The sequence below is a fragment of the Puntigrus tetrazona genome, chromosome 7 (genome assembly GCF_018831695.1).
Source record: "Puntigrus tetrazona isolate hp1 chromosome 7, ASM1883169v1, whole genome shotgun sequence".
Classification (NCBI taxonomy): Eukaryota; Metazoa; Chordata; class Actinopteri; order Cypriniformes; family Cyprinidae; genus Puntigrus; species Puntigrus tetrazona.
In genome coordinates, this window is record NC_056705.1 from 5,667,365 (window position 1) to 5,684,470 (window position 17,106).

Here is a 17,106-nt window from a genome sequence, read left to right on the forward strand (position 1 = left end):
TGGAACCAAACAATGTACATGATTCACTGTACTAGTCGCATCCAAAGCAGTATCTACAGCCCTCGCATTCTTACTGTCCTCAATTAAAGTTTGGATACGTGTCTCTAATTCTAAAACCTTCTCTGTCAGCCTAGCTATTTCCCTGCATTTATCACACGTGAATCCCTGATCGCTAACAGAGAAGGATAAACTATACATGTGACAGACGGTGCAAGTGACGATGCAGGGAGAAGCCATTTACTCACCGTAAGAATTCACTTACCACTCTTGTTTTGATGAGCTTGTGAAAATGGAGCGAACGAGCGCGAGGAACAAATGAACAGGAGCGGGGGAAAAAAAGCCCACAATCGGCGCAAAAACGCGGGTGGGAGCGAAAGTGAATCGGCTAACGAGTACTAACTCACCGCCGAGTTTTAGATTAAAGCGAACGAACTAACAGCAGTCTAATTAGTTAGATTAATTTAATAGTATCAACGATATGTACACAGTTAAATTATATTTGATCGTTAGAGAAGAGGTGATAAATTGAAAAGCGAAGCTACACGCAGCTACAAACAAACCAACCTCTCAGCAGACAGGAGCAATCGAGCCTCACCAGACAGGACTGACAGACTGTGGCAACAGTGGAGTCATTCAGGTTCCTGGGCACCACAATCTCCCAGGACCTGAAGTGGGACACTCACATCGACTCCATTGTTAAAAAGGCCCAGCAGAGATTGTACTTCCTTCATCAGCTGAGGAAGTTCAACCTGCCACAGGAGCTGCTGAAACAGTTCTACTCGGCCATCATACAATCCATCCTCTGCACTTCCATAACTGTCTGGTTCAGCTCAGCTACCAACTATGACCTCAGAAGACTACAGAGGGTAGTCGGTAGTCAGGACTTCTGAGAGAATCATTGGTACAACCCTCCCCACTCTCCAAGAACTGTACCTATCCACATTAAACAAAAGGGTTAAGAAAATCACTCTGGACCCCTCACATCCTGCACACTCCATCTTCAAACTGTTGCCGTCTGGTCGCCGCTACAGAGCACTGAGTACCAGGACAGCCAGACACAGGAACAGTTTCTTCCCCCAGGCAGTCCATGTCATGAACACTTGAGGACACTTATTTATTTAACATACAGATTTGCACATAACACTGCACAAACATAATTCCTGTTACACTTGAATGTTTATAGTATATATTTTAATTTTAATTTTTTTCTATTTTTATTTTTGCTGTTGCACATTTTATATTTTGTATATTGTACATAATTCTCTGTCTTGTCTTGTTATCGTGTTGCACTGTAGAGTTTTTGTCACTAAAACAAATTCCTCGTATGTGCAAACATACCTAGCAATAAAGTGATTCTGATTCTGATGACAGGAATCACTGAATATTCGAAAGATGTCACACTCCCGCATAGAGAAGGTCTGCGATTCTGTGTGAACCTCCAGTATGGTGAATGACGTCAAATTGATTACAACATGGTGGCCGCATCTTTTTTTATGCCTGGAACGGTCCAAAGGGGCGTCTATTGAATTGGGTCTGTCTTGTTCACATTATCCCCATCGGTCTTATTATATGCATTAAAGGGAAGGACAGTTCTTCAAACGGCCATTCTATGCCCTCCCGGTCATCCTCGTCCAAGAACTCCTCCTTCCCTCCAGTTAATGGAGACATGTGCGTGTAACCATCTCAACAGCATCAGGATCCCTGCCTGTTGAGGTTGGATCGGTGAAGGATCTCCCGGTGCCCATTCTGCTGGGAAGAGACTGACCGTGCTTTGACTGTCTGCTGATCACCGCCATACAGCCTGCCAGCCTAGAGGGCTGTTTCCAGAAAAGCGATCTGGAACAGGGGCCCGCTGCCAACTGGTTCTTCTCGCCTCTGATAGTGAGACAGATGGTGAATCCCCCTCAACTGATTTTAACTCCAACAGGTGAAGGGGCTTGATTTGAGCCCAGCGAAGATGGTCAGCTGCGGCACAAGTGCGTGTAATGGATGGCAAGGAAATGGTTACTGGTGCCCAAGTCAAAGACAGAAATGGTGTTGAGCCAATCTCCTAGCAGGACATCTCTGCTGTCTGCTAAACGACCTGAGAAAGTTGCTAAATGGAAGAGTTGATTCAACAACAGTTATGATGATCCAGAATTTCCTAAGTGTGCTAATTCAGACAAAGTTTCCACAGACCCTAGTAGATGGTTAAAAAAAGGTTCATGATTTATTTATAGAACCAGCTTTACTGACAAGCATTACATCTCGCATGCAACGATTATTGTGCAGCCCTACAAAATATATATATATAGATCTGGTTTAAAGTGTCACAAAATATAATATAGTCACTCTAAAGTACGAGGGCCAGATCTGGGTCATGTCGAATAAATAATAAAGAGTCATGGAACAGAGCCGGGGCCACATTGGGGCCAGAGGAAATTGTTTGTGTCTGTCTTCAGTGTGTGGGCCAGTTTTAGGTCGAAATTGGGTCAAAACTTAAAGATGCTGTATGTAGGACCGACAGCGAGTAGTTGGACCAGGTATTGCAGTCCAAATGCAAAATATTGGAGAGATTTTTTTTCACCCGGCCCCTCTTACTCAACCCTGGCAGGTTGCCAGATTAAGTACAGAAAGTTTTATTTCCCACTCAATATCCTTTCGTTTGCTATCCAGAAGACGTCCATATAAGCACTCGATGTATTTACCACAGAAATCCACACGATCTGAATGCGATCGCAAAGTTTTCTGCGCATCCTGTCACCAAAAAAAAATACGATTCTCTTCGCATTTGTTAATACATTGTCTTCTTCTTCTTCTTCTTCTTCTTTTTCTTCCTCCGCTTATCCGGGGCCTGGTCGCGGGGGCAACAGTCTAAGCAGGGAAGCCCAGACTCCCCTCTCCCCAGACACTTCCTCCAGCTCTTCCGGGGGAAAACCGAGGCGCTCCCAGGCCAGCCGAGAGACATAGTCCCTCCAGTGTGTCCTAGGTCTTCCCCGGGGCCTCCTCCCGGTGGGACAAGCCCGGAACACCTCCCTTGGGAGGCGTCCGAGAAGCATCCGGAACAGATGCCCGAGCCACCTCAGCTGGCCTCCCTCGATGTGGAGGAGCAGCGGGTCTACTCCGAGCTCCTCCCGAGTGACTGAACTCCTCACCCTATCTCTAAGGGAGCGCCCAGCCACCCTACGGAGGAAACTCATTTCGGCCGCTTGTATCCAGGATCTCGTTCTTTCGGTCATTACCCAAAGCTCATGACTATAGGTGAGAGTAGGAACGAAGATCGACCGGTAAATCGAGAGCTTCGCCTTGCGGCTCAGCTCCTTCTTCACCATGACAGACCAGTACAGCAACTGCGTTACTGCAGAAGCTGCACCGATCCGTCTGTCGATCTCTCATTCCATCCTTCCCTCACTCGTGAACAAGACCCCAAGATACTGAAACTCCTCCACCTGAGGCAGGAACTCCCCACCAACCTGAAGGGGGCAAGCCACCCTTGTCCGACTGAGAACCATGGCCTCAGACTTAGAGGTGCTGATTCTCATCCCAGCCGCTTCACACTCAGCTGCAAACCGCCCCAGCGCACACTGTAGGTCTTGGCCAGATGCAGCCAACAGAACAACATCATCAGCAAAAAGCAGAGAAGCTATTCTGTGGTCACCAAACCAGACCCCCGGCTGCGCCTAGAAATCCTGTCCATAAAAATAATGAACAGGACCGGTGACAAAGGGCAGCCCTGTCGGAGTCCAACATGCACTGGGAACAAGTCTGACTTAATGCCGACAATGCGAACCAAGCTCCTGCTCTGATTTATACAGGGATCGGACAGCCCTTAGCAAAGGGCCCCTTACCCCATATTCCCAGAGCACCCCCCACAGGACACTACGAGGAACCTGGTCGAATGCCTTCTCCAAATCCACAAAACACATGTGGACTGGTTGGGCAAACTCCCAGGAACCCTCCAGCATCCTGAAGAGGGTATAGAGCTGGTCCAGTGTTCCACGTCCAGGACGAAACCTGCATTGTTCCTCTTGAAGCTGAGGTTCAACTATCGGACGGATTCTCCTCTCCAGTACCTCTCCATAGACTTTCCCAGGGAGGCTGAGAAGTGTGATTCCCCCTATAGTTGGAGCACACCCTCCGGTCCCCCTTCTTAAAAAGAGGAACCACCACCCCGGTCTGCCAGTCCAGAGGCACCGTCCCCCGCGTCCACGCGATGCTGCAGAGGCGTGTCAGCCAAGACAGCCCTACAACATCCAGAGACCCTGGTGCCTTGCCACCGAGGAGCTTCTCAACAACCTCAGTGACTTCAGCCAGGGTGATGGTCGAGTCCCCCCCAGGTCCCCGGCCTCTGCTCCCTCAGTGGAAGACGAGTTGGCGGGATTGAGGAGATCCTCAAAGTATTCCTTCCACCGCCCGACAATATCCCCAGTCGAGGTTAGCAGGTTCCCACCAGCACTGTATATGGTGTTGGCAGGGCACTGCTTCCCTTTTCTGAGGCGTTTTGCCAGAACCTCTTTGAGGCCATCCGATAGTCATTTTCCATGGCCTCCCCGAACTCCTCCCAGACCCGAGTTTTTGCCTGCACAACCACCCGGCCAGCGGTCCGCTTGGCCCACCGGTACCTGTCAGCTGCCTCAGGAGTCCCATGAGCCAACCAGGCCCGATAGGACTCCTTCTTCAGCTTGACGGCATCCCTTACTTCCGATGTCCACCATCGGGTTCAGGGATTGCCGCCACGACATGCACCGGAGACTTTACGGCCACAGCTCCGGACGGCTGCGTCGACCAAAGAGGTAGAGAACATAGTCCACTCGGACTCAATGTCTCCAGCCTCCCTCAGGATCCGGTCAAAGCTCTGCCGGAGGCGGGAGTTGAAGATCTCCCTGACAGGGGTCTCTGCCAAACGTTCCCAACAGACCCTCACGGTGCGTTTGGGCCTGCCAAGTCTGTCTGGCCTCCTCCCCCGCCAACGGATCCAACTCACCACCAGTTGACAGCTCCGCCCCTCTCTTCACCCGAGTGTCCAAGACATGCGGCCGAAGATCGGATGATACAACCACAAAGTCGATCATCGACCTCCGCCCTAGGGTGTCCTGATGCCACGTGTACTGGTGGACACCCTTATGCTTGAACATGGTGTTCGTTATGGACAGACCGTGACTAGCACAGAATTCCAACAACAGAACCCTCCTCAGGTTTAGATCAGGGGGGCCGTTCCTCCCAATCACGCCCCTCCAGGTGTCACTAGCATTACCAACGTGAGCGTTGAAATCTCCCTAGCAGGACGACAGAGTCCCCGGTTGGAGCACTTTCCAGGACCCCTCCCAAGGACTCCAAGAAGGCCGGGCACTCTACACTGCCATTCGGCCCGTAGGCACAAATGACAGTGAGAGTCCTCCCCCCAACCCGAAGTCGCAGGGAGGCGACCCTCCCGTCCACCGGGTTAAACTCCAACACGTGGCGGCTAAGCTGGGGAGCTATGAGCAAGCCCACACCAGCCTGCCGCCTCTCACTGTGGGCAACACCAGAGTAGTAAAGAGAGTCCAGCCCCTTTCGAGGAGATGGGTTCCAGAGCCCAAGCAGTGCGTGGAGGTGAGCCCGACTATATCTAGCCGGTATCTTTCGACCTCCCGCAACAACTCAGGCTCCTTCCCCCCCAGAGAGATGACGTTCCATGTCCCTAGAACTAGATTCTGAGTCCAGGGGTTGGGTTGTCGAGGTCCCCGCCTTCGACTGCTACCCAAACCACAAGGCAGGTAAATACAAATTAATTAATAAATTGTGGTTTGGGTAAATACATTGCAGCACATTATTAAAAACTGATCTGATTTCATGTTTATTGCTACTTACTCCCAAAAGTAAAAACTGCACTTGAAAAGAAAAGAGAATAACATTCCGAATCATTGCAAACTTGTAAGGAAGAGCTGAATGCGTCTTGCACGAGTGACTTCCTGTTTGAACAGGATGTAATAAGAAAAAAGATATGCATGTGAAAGGAGAATGTATGTGTGTGAAAGCAAAAATGTATGTTTGTTTTAGGACAATGTGTGAGTGAAAATAGAAATGTAGCTAAGTGTAAGGAGAATGTTTGTACGCCCTCGTACATATTTACTGGATCTTAAACAAACCGCTACTAATACAGACCTGCCAACCTATACTCATTTTGACTTCAAAGCAGGCTGGTAGCCTACGATTTGTTATTCTAAACTATGCAAAAACCTGGTGGCACCTTTGTGCATGCACAGCAATGAAAGAGGACTTTGACCAATCAGAGCGCTGGGTTCATTCCTTATCTAGCAAGCGGAGGACCATATAGACGGTACTTCCACCTTCTTAAGGTGTGGAAAGTTAAGTTGATGTGATGGTTTTGATGCAGCATGCAGTTGGATTGATATAGTTGCACTAGATCTGGATCTTTTAAATGAAAACGATTCGGTCGTGTCTAATAAACCTTTGGACAATTGGTTGAATCCATGCCGAACTATTTTTGGACATTCTCATAACCAAACAGTCCTATAAAAAGACTACCAATATGGATCAAAAGTCAAAGCACAATATTTATATAACAATAAAGAAGTGTATTGACAAACTTAAGTGCTTGCATTTTATACAATACAAATTATTTCAAAGCAGCTTTGCGGAAATCAGTTAGCATTTTCAGTTTTATGAATCCGTAGTTTCAATTTTCACAATTTCATCGTGACCAACATTGAAGACTGGAGAATATCCCAGCAGGTAAAATGAAGAACGTCAAAGCTGATCTGAAGTTTAGGTTTCCCCATCGTCATCATCTCTTTCTTGCAGCACATTGAGCTGTAAATAAAAGTTCATTACATCATAAAACGCAATTTTATCTGTAATATGCAGATTGTAATAATTGTACAGCTATTTTCTTTGTTTTTCAGTGTTTGTATGAATAAACTCACCTGGTGAAGATTCCTTTCGCATCACTTCCTTTTTGGGAGGTTGAGTCCACTGCAGCGTCATGTCAGAAAACCCTCGTTCCTCCAGAGCAGACCGAAGCTGAAACGAGCAGATCTCTTAAAACTGCTATCGGTGCACATAGATTTCTGCATGTTTCCGTCTCTCACCTGGGACAGGAGCTGGGCTATCATTGCAGGTTCAGACAGACTAGAACTGGACTTCAGATTTAACTTCACAAACGTTTTCTTCAGAACAGGACCTAAAAGAGTGACACAAGAGCGAGCATACATGGACGAAAGGGAGAAGAAAACGCTAAATGCAAATCATGAAAACAAACAATGTATTGTGACTAAAATATCTTTAGCAATTTAGTGAAAATGTATGTCTTAAGATTACATAGATGCGAGGTTGTGTAACGATGAAAAACTACGATAACAAAAAGGTTCAGGGGGCACGGTTTAGTGTCAAAAACAAATGCATTTTATGTGGTGACTGTTGAGAGCATCCAACTCTCGAACATTTTACATTTGACATTTTTAAACGATAGTTTTAATTCAAATAATATTATTAATGGTCCCCCAGAACTACATCTGCTTGTTTGCTCTGACCTTCTCCATAGACCTCCACCTCACACAGAGTAAGGATCTTTGAATCTCCAGGAATGAACAGATTGACGTATCGACCCTGCATATCGTTACATGTGAAGGTGGAGGAAGCGCCAGCTGGAATGCTAGAAATCACAGCACATCTAAAGAGCGATGGAGAAAACCTCATTCAGACTTTATATGTGTTTCAGGGGTTGTTTATGGATATGAAGTCACTGAAAGAGGATCTCACATGGGGTTGTTGTTGCCATCGTTCTCCAAAGAGTTTCCGATGTGAATCTCAGCTCCGTTTATTCGTTCTGGACAGCAGTCTAGTCTGTTTGTGACGACGACTCTATTAACTCTGTACACAGAGCCCAGATCAAGCCTCCACCATGGGTTAGTCTGACTATAGGTTGAGGAACATGCTGGCCACGCAAGTGCGAAACCAGGATTAAAGTCAATGGCTTGTTCAGCGTACCAGACGGTATCTGTTGATGACTGCGTGACCGTTTTATCTGTTGCCAAGTTACCTGTAGGTTACACAGCATCAAGAAATGGTTTTAGTCAACTTATGTTATACTCTTTCAACGTGTTTGTGGTAGTTTTCTTCAATCTAGGAATGCATTTCTGTAAGATCTGTGTAAACGTGGAAGATGTTTTCGAATGCCATTATGCACACAATGTGAAACAGAACAATGTTTCACTGCCAGTTATAAGCAGAAAACAGAAGACACATAAGAACTGCAAACAATATGCATTACTCTACACTACACATTACTTTTTTTGAACAGTCTAAAGAAAATAATGAAATGCACTTAAAGGGTTTATATATCAAAAAAATTAAATTCTGTCATTATTTAGCCCTCATTCTTTCTAAACCGGTTAGATCTTCATTCATCTTTGGGCACAAAACATTAAAAGTTTTATTTCCCACTCAATCTCTTTTCGTTTGCTATCCAGAAGACGTCCATATAAGCACTCGATGTATTTACCACAGAAATCCACACGATCTGAATGCGATCGCAAAGTTTTCTGCGCATCCTATCACCAACAAAAGAATACGATTCTCTTCACATTTGTTAAATACATTGCAGCACATTATTAAAAAAAGATCTGATTTCTTGTTTGTTGCTACTTACTCCCAAAAGTAAAAACTGCACTTGAAAAGAAAAGAGAATATCCTACAGAATCATTGCAAACTTGTGAGGAAGAGCTGAATGCGTCTTGCACGAGTGACTTCCTGTTTAAACAGGATGTAATAATAAAAAAGATATGCATGTGAAAGGAGAATGTATGTGTGTTTTAGGACAATGTGTGAGTGAAAATAGAAATGTAGCTACGTGTAAGGAGAATGTTTGCACTTAAAGGGTTTGTATAAAAAAAAAATTAAAATTCTGTCATTATTTAGCCCTCATGTCATTCTAAACCTGTTAGATCTTCATTCATCTTCGGACACAAAACATTAAGATTCTTTATAGAATTTTCAAAGACTGCATTGTGACTGAAAAGCTTCAAATCCCATAAACGTCTAAAATGATAGTTCTTCTCTAAATACATCAGTTTGACAGCTTGGGTATGAGTGTGAAATTGCTGACTTTAATCTGTCCAATCTGGCAACCATGTTCCCCCAGACTTAGGCAAGGCAAGGACCTTCTGCACCTACTCCTGGGCTTTATCTGCTATTCCCAATTTAAGGACCCTTTGGTGCTCCAGGAGATCAGCATCCTCCAGCGCTTCATGTAAACATGTAAAAGGCTGTCAAAACGGATTCCTGCTCCATTCCCCACTGCGTTATTCCCAGAACAACAGTGGATGAAGTCACTATCACTGGACCTTGCTTGACCAGAGAGAACATAACTATCACTTATCCAAAGGTTGCAGTTTTTTGTTATTTTTCTTCTTATTTATTTGATGCATAATAAGGGTTTTCACCTGTATTCTTTCAGAGTAGCAACAGTTTATCTTTCCAGATAACGTAGCTCTGATTGCTCTTGCATTTTATGCATCTTATGCACTTTCTCTCTATTTCATTCATGGTATTCGTTTGGTAGATGTTGATTACGCTTGTCTATCTTTTGTTAATAAAATCTGTTTTATCACACTTGATACAAGTCTGATATCCCACCAATCTTTCTTTTGTGACACATGGAGGATAGACTAGATAAATTACACATGATTTCCAGGAGATCCTTAAAGTTCCTCTTCTAAACAAAAATGCTATGATGCAAAACCTGTCAGGTTGCCGGTCAATCAAGCCCCCTCGTCAATTGTCTAAATATGGGCCTTATTCTGCCAAATTGTGCATTTCCTTTTTCCACTTCATAGTAATATGCAGGCACCGTCTGAATATATGTTACTGTAAGTCTGTAATGAAATAAGAACAGCTCCAAAAAAAGCCAAATTCTCCTTAATTTACCTGTAAAAGTCACGTAGACTCCCACTTCACAGAGAGTAAGAATCATTGAAAGTCCACGAATATCCACAATAACATAGCGTCCCGTCAACCCAGCACACGAGTAGCTGGAGGTAGCTCCTCCTGGAATTGAAGAAACTGTGGCACATCTGGAGAAAAATAAGAGTCAGTTGCTCTTCTAAAATGTATTATATATATTTTTTTTTCTTTTGCAGACAAGCTATATTCGTAATTAGCATTATCGCATATAGAAAAGAAAGTTTTGTCGTTTGTTTCCTGCGTGATGCTTCAGAGAGAAATAGTGTCTCGCGACCAAGGGAACCTCATTTAGCACTTGACCTATATGCCAAAATAGCACATGTATGTCTAGGAGATGTCTGTTAAAGACTGCTTGATCTACATCTGCTGTTTACACACAGCTGACAGACTTACTGAACCGCAAGTTTACACTAGAAATGTTTTGTAATGTATAGAATAAAAATAATAATTAGATTAAGAAAATGTATGGTTTGTACACTGCAAAAATGACCATGATTTTAACAGAAAACAAGTAAAACAGTAAAAACATGTTAAATAGTTAACGGTAAATTTCTGTAAAATTTACAGGAAAAAACTCATTTATGTTCCCAAAATTGTTTGAATTTAGTTTTTTTCTCATCAGTTATGTTTATTATGGTTATATGTTACATCTAATTTCGTTAAATCAATGTTAGTTTTATATTTCAGTTTAGTTTCCATCACCATAATGGTGTTTAGTGTTTGTGTGAATGGCACCGAGCACCTTCTATATATGTTACTATTTAAAGGTTGCTTGTGATGGGCTTTGGTTTATCATGTGACTAATCACCACAAGCACTTCTTTTCTATGTATTTCAAAAGTACACAACAGATTTCAGCACTTTAATAGGTTGGTATATTAACGGTATGAAATTACGGTATTTTTTTTACTATAGAATTCTGGCAACTACAGCTGCCAGTTGTTCACCATAAACTTTACAGGTTTTTTTACAGTGTATATCTATACAAAATTGTTTAAATATACATAGTGCAAAAATTATAAAACGATGGACCAGACCAATCAGTAAATATGTATAAGAATCTCAAAGAGACTCACATTGGGTTGCTGAAAAGATCTAAAGAATTGTTTCCGATCCGTATCTCCGCCCCGTTTATCCTCTCTGCACAGCAGCTCAGTCTGTTAGTGATGGTCACTCTGTTCACGCTGTAGGTCTTCATCAGGTCCAGCATCCACCACGGGTCAGTCTGTGTCTGTGTATGAGTGCAGGTGGAGCTCGACCCATCCAGAGCGTTTGTGGCAATCCAGCCGTAAGCTGTTGTTGACTGAATAGGTGTGCCCCATGTCGCTACGTTCACTGAAATATGTTTAATGGAAAAAACATAATTATATATTTATATTCTAATTGGACTAGATCTTGATTCACTGTAATGTTAGGAGAGTGGATCTTCAATATTGTAGAAGCTGGACAATAGCAAATCTTAGATGTCTCTGTCGACTTGGAAAGATTCAAACCCAGACTCATTGGAAATACGTTCCTCTGCAATCTTGTAATAAAAATGTTGTTAGAGTTTTACTGCCTTTAGTGTTCATTTTAACTGAAAACTGCAGCGTTTCATATGTATAGGTACTTTTTTTAGTTTTGCAGAAATTAATGTATAGATACATATTTCCAATGAACCTAGGCTGGTTTTAGTTGATGTAAAAATCAATCAGAAAAAAATAATACATCATAATTTGTCCTGCTGGGCAATCGAAGTCTATGACATTTTACCATGTTCTGGAATATTTACGTTGCAGAGCCGGTAAAATGTTTCACAGCAACACAAACATGAGGACAAAGATGCTATAGTGATTAACTGACAACATCTTACCTTCTCTTTCTGCCTTTGTTTGAATTGAGAAAAACCCTTTAAATGACAAACACAAAACAGTGCTTAGTATTTACATTTTTCTTCTACGTATAAACATATATTTGGTCAAATTTACATTTGGTTGGCTAAAATTTTACAAAGCCCCTAAAGGGACATGGTGGTTTTTGCATTCTCTTGCAAACTAGTTGAATTTGGACAAACACTTCCTACATACCTGTATATGGTTCATACAGCTCTATGCCTTCACAATGGAGCACTTTATAATTTTATTTCGAACTTGAATTCAAGTATAAAGAAATGCAGTCAGTGTTGAATATAAGCTACTTAAACAATGACATTGTAAGACCAAATACAGTAGCCTATGGTGACAAACACTGTTGTTTTAACACAAAACCGTCCTCAGCGGGTTTACAGCAAGCTGTACGCAGACCTCCATTGCTGCACTGTCTCCCAAGCATTCTGTAGCTGGATAGTCCATTCCACTTATTTCCGAAATGAGAGCCACTGAAAATGAGGTGGATTATTATTAGTTTCTATTTTTGAAAGAAAAATCTACCCAAATTCAGTTATGTCTGCGCAATTTACACCACACTGCTTTGTGAATGAGGGTCAGCGTTAAACGTGTTTTCCACAAAAGTGGTTCCTGAAGAAGGGAGCGGTGCCTGCTCGTGATCCAGCTACACCTCCAGAAGAAGAAAGTGCCACGCGTTAGTTTTCCAAATTGCCTTCCTGAAAGAGCTTCTTGGCACTCTGTGAGGCCAGTGTTGCTAAAGCCACTATTGTAATATATGTATAATCAGAAGACTGACTTTTAAATCGAATGCATTTTCTGTAAAGATAACAGACTTGTACTGATAGTGGCATGTAGCATGGAGCGTGAGCTGTAGAAACATATTCCCTAAAAACAGGTTATTAAAAATTCTGAGTTGGACTTCACATACACACTCTGGGGACATCAGAGACTTGCCTTCTATGCATCTTATGCACTTTCTATTTCATTTATGGTATTCGTTTGGTAGATCTTGTGAAAATGTGCATAATAGTTGCCCTTTAAGGGTGTTTATCTGGATACCATTTTTGGCTAACATTCTTGTGGGATTGAAGAGTGGAAAAGATTTAGCATTTGCAAACTAGGTACATTTCAAATATCTGTTGCATAGCACTTTACCTTTTATGGTGAGATTTTGTCCAAATGCATTCAAAAATTAAAAATTTAAACACCTACATACACTAAAATGTATATGACCTGCTTAAAAATTACCCTAAAAGCATTAGTTAAGAGATTTGTAGACTATTTCTTTGTTTTAAAAGCATATGATTATTGTCCAGCAGATAGCAGTAGAGGCTCAGCAGAGAGGTGAAACCTGGGGTGGTGCGGCTCTTCTCTCTAGAAATATAGCACATAGTCTTAGAGCTCACACTTGACCAACTAGTGCCCCGGTCAGAAAGCAGAAAGACCGGCTAAACTGACCGTCTGCTAGCTGCCTCACGACACAGGAGCCAGTTCATTCTCAACACATAGAGACTCTTTCACCTAGATATCACACTATAGAGACTGTGTCTGTTCCCCAAGGTACAAAACACAGAAACCACAAACCATTTTAATTGATGTACAACAAATAAAAACTATTTATAATACAGAAAAGCTTGCTGAAAATCAGATCCCTTTCTGCAAAAGCACTTTATATATATGATTTGATCAAAGATCAGAACCTAGATTTGCTCAGTTTGATAAAAACCTGGCTAAAACCAGATGAATGCATTACTCTAAATGAATCTACCCCCCAAAATTACTGCTATAAAAATGAGCCACGTTTAAAAGGTAAAGGGGGAGGTGTTGCTACAATTTATAACAATATTCTTAGTACTTCTCAGAGGGCAGGCTTTAAGTATAACTCATTTGAAGTTTTGGTGCTGCATATAACATTATCTACAGAATCATGTGCTAGTGATAAATCTTCTGTTATGTTTGTACTGGCTACTGTATACAGGCCACCAGGACACAGCACAGATTTCATTAAAGTTAGTACTGGTCGCAGATAAAGTCTTAATTGTTGGCGATTTTAATATCCATGTTGATAATGAAAAAGACTCATTAGGATCAGCTTTCTTAGACATTCTGAACTCTGTTGGGGTTAGACAACATGTGTCAGACACGTGCACTATAGATCCCCTGAGGAAACATTCCACTTATTCTCTGTTATAGGAGAGGAAGAACAAACTTGTTAAATCATCTAAACCAGCAACATGTATGTTAAACCCTATAAAAAAATTTGCTTCCAGAAGCCATAGATCCTATTCTGACCATCATTAATACATCAAGTCATTAAGATATGTCTCCAAAAAGACTTAGTAAATTACAGACCAGTTTCTGAGACTGCTCTCATTAGAGTTACTAATGACCTGCTTCTATCATCTGATCGTGGTTTTATCTCGTTATTAGTGCTATTAGATCTTAGCACAGCATTCGATACTATCGATCACAACATTCTCTTGGACAGACTGGAAAACTATGTTGGCATTAGAGGAAGCGCCTTAGCATGGTTTAAATCATATCTATCTGACCGGAGGTATCATATGGAGTTCCTCAAGGCTCAGTACTCAGTATCTTTATTTTTCACGTTTTAAATTACGACCTATCACATTATAGTCCTGCCCGTCCGCTGCGTTCTCAAAACTCTGGCCATTTGATAATACCTAGAATATCAAAATCAACTGCGGGCGGCAGATCCTTTTCCCAAACTCTGAAACAATCTCCCTAACACTGTTCAGGAACCACATCTTTTTAACTTAGCCTACACACAACACACTAATACACTTTTATTATTCAAATACGTTAAAGGATTTTTAATATTAGTCTGTTTCTTTCTTATTCTGTTTCTCAGTTTGTATCCAGATCACATGGTGGATCAGCACCAAGAGATGACCTTCATCAGAGACCAGAACACCTAGATGAGACCCGGGACAGATCGCCAGAAACACACACACAGACAGACACACACATACAGACAGACACACACAGTTAAAAGCGTTATATAAATAAAAGTCATTGACTGATGGATTCATTTCATCTCACAGAAAAATGCTAGAATACATTAGATTGATATTTTTGAATTGAAAAGATATTTAACTATTAGACATTGTTTCTATACTAAAAAGACATTGAGTTACAAAGGAATACTTAAATATTTGAATACTCCTCCTTGGAGAAAAAATCCCTGGCACTCGCACTCAGTAATAGTTTCGTACATTTCTAACCTTTAAGTAGATGAAAACATGTGATGAACTTGTTGCCTCAGACGCAGACAAATATATAGAAAGTATAATGTAAAGGCCTTATTGAGTTCTTAGAGGTTTAGTTCTTGACCTCTGAAGAACAGCTGCAGAAAGTATGAGGAGAGCAGCTAGAGATTTTAAGACAAAGATGTTTCTTCTCATTTCGATTCATGCATGTTTTTTTTTTTATACTTAAAGTTGCCAGCTTCAAACTCCACTATTTTCAGTTACACGAAAGTACAGTAAAGTATAGTATTCCAGACAGAAACGATATGTAAATTAGTTTTATGACCAGCGGCATAAAGCTGCCAAGACCTTGTGTTCCTTCATGAACCCAAGTTCCACATTAAATTCATTTTTCTATGCCATTTGAAACAAGTGTTTCTTCAATTTTGCTTCGTCTCAGTGTGCATTAGCGGTGTGTCTTTTTTAGTTGCTAAAAACAGGTCGGGAAACACTGGTTTTGTGGCATTAATCAAAAACAACACATTCTATTCTGTTTCTGAAACGCATCATCAAGATATTAAACATATATGTTTGACTTACCCAGTAAAACTGACAAACTCATGCAGAAAACAGTCATCTTTATTTCAAACATCCTTTCAGCTTTCATTCGAGGAGCTTTGAAAGAACTTGGCTCTCGGGAGAGACATGCTTAACTTCTCCTCAGAATCACATGATTCCATTTCTCCTCCCCCTTTTCTTTCTGACTGGAGCTGCAAGAAAAATGTTGTTCTATTCTATTGAGATTGTACATCTCTTTTATATAAAGCAAGTCAAAGCATGCATTTTTATTTGTAGTTTCAGAGTACATGCTAGGTGTAAGTAACTTAATAACTGAATGCACCAAACTGGAACGATGCGCTTTTGCCGCTCCTCCAAGGAAGAAGAAGAAGAAGACAGACCATCTTCCTGATCTACATAGTTTGTTTTGTTTTGTATTCAAATTCATTGCCTCACATTTTTACTTAAAACCTGTCATTATTCCAGTTTTTAATCCCTTTAAGTCTCTCTTATCTGTGATCCGTGTTTTAAATAAAGGAGATAGAGAAGCATGTCGTTGTAACCTGCATGACCCTGCCTGATCCTTTCAGTGAAAAACCAAGCATGAATTTTAATAACATACACACACACAAAATCATAATGGTACTACAGGAATGGTTTATGTAACACATTTCCCAGTCTTTGTTTTCATACTGCATGCTGTTTTCTGTATCTTTTCAGTTGTGCGCTTGCTTTTACATGTGTTTTTCTTTACCATCCTACTGACTTCTCAAGATCAACAGATATTTGCATATTTTTGTTTTATTCAGAGCATCCTCCAAGTACACAAAAACTGATCTGGTGTGGCATGAGAAGATCTGTTTCTGAAGAAATGAAGACCGCAACGTGACCATGAACATTAGGTGATCATATAGACATCACTTACACGTCTACATCTGTTCACTTTCTAAAACAACACTTTTTTTTTTCTTTTTCTGATTTCCGTGTTTTATTTCATTAATATCACATGGTCATGTTTTGGCCTCACGTTCATGTGTTTATAAAGTAATAAACCCAAACTAATAAACTAATTTCTTTAACCGTATGATTGAATCGTTGATTTGCGTTCAAAACTATTTTGGACAGCACACAGAGATTTTTTTTTTTTCAAGGTGCTTGTTTCGAAATCTCTCTCTCTGAGAAAAGTAAAAAACAAAACGTGAAGGTGAATGTAAATATAAATGTAAATGCTTGCTGGGAAAAGCAGAAACGTGTGAAGAAGCGCTCTAGGTTTGTGTTTATTTGTAAACGACCAGGTCATCATCATGTCTTCGATTTTCTTTACTTTCACATTTCTCCTACGATAATCAGCCACAGATCTGCTAATAATGTCTGCTAATAGTATTTGTCTTGTTCCCGGGGAGCTGGTGTGCAGTTCATTTGACTGGGGTTACAATTATTTTGCATATGTAAAGGACTGTGCCGTCTTTTTTTTTTTTTTTTTTTTTGGAAAACATAAATGATGAAATGTGACGTGAACCGAATGTTTCCATT

At 41.4% G+C, this 17,106-nt stretch overlaps 1 protein-coding gene across 2 annotated transcripts in view; it reads right to left on the reverse strand.

The window, feature by feature from the left end:
• Positions 1–6,446: 6,446 nt before the first annotated feature.
• Positions 6,447–17,106, reverse strand: part of LOC122349004 — a 495,348-nt gene continuing 484,688 nt past the window's right edge. The window contains exons 1-9 of one of the 2 annotated variants that reach the window (XM_043244926.1): positions 15,616–15,712; positions 11,794–11,829; positions 11,018–11,276; positions 9,907–10,052; positions 7,741–8,020; positions 7,512–7,651; positions 7,071–7,162; positions 6,906–7,002; positions 6,447–6,792 (exon numbers count right to left, since the gene is read on the reverse strand). In XM_043244926.1, the coding sequence (XP_043100861.1) occupies positions 6,767–6,792; positions 6,906–7,002; positions 7,071–7,162; positions 7,512–7,651; positions 7,741–8,020; positions 9,907–10,052; positions 11,018–11,276; positions 11,794–11,829; positions 15,616–15,682 (1,143 nt within the window). In that variant the 5' untranslated portion in view covers positions 15,683–15,712 and the 3' untranslated portion in view covers positions 6,447–6,766. Of the gene's footprint in view, positions 6,793–6,905; positions 7,003–7,070; positions 7,163–7,511; positions 7,652–7,740; positions 8,021–9,906; positions 10,053–11,017; positions 11,277–11,793; positions 11,830–15,615; positions 15,713–17,106 lie in introns of those variants that run through there. The other variant, XM_043244927.1, reaches the window with a different exon arrangement.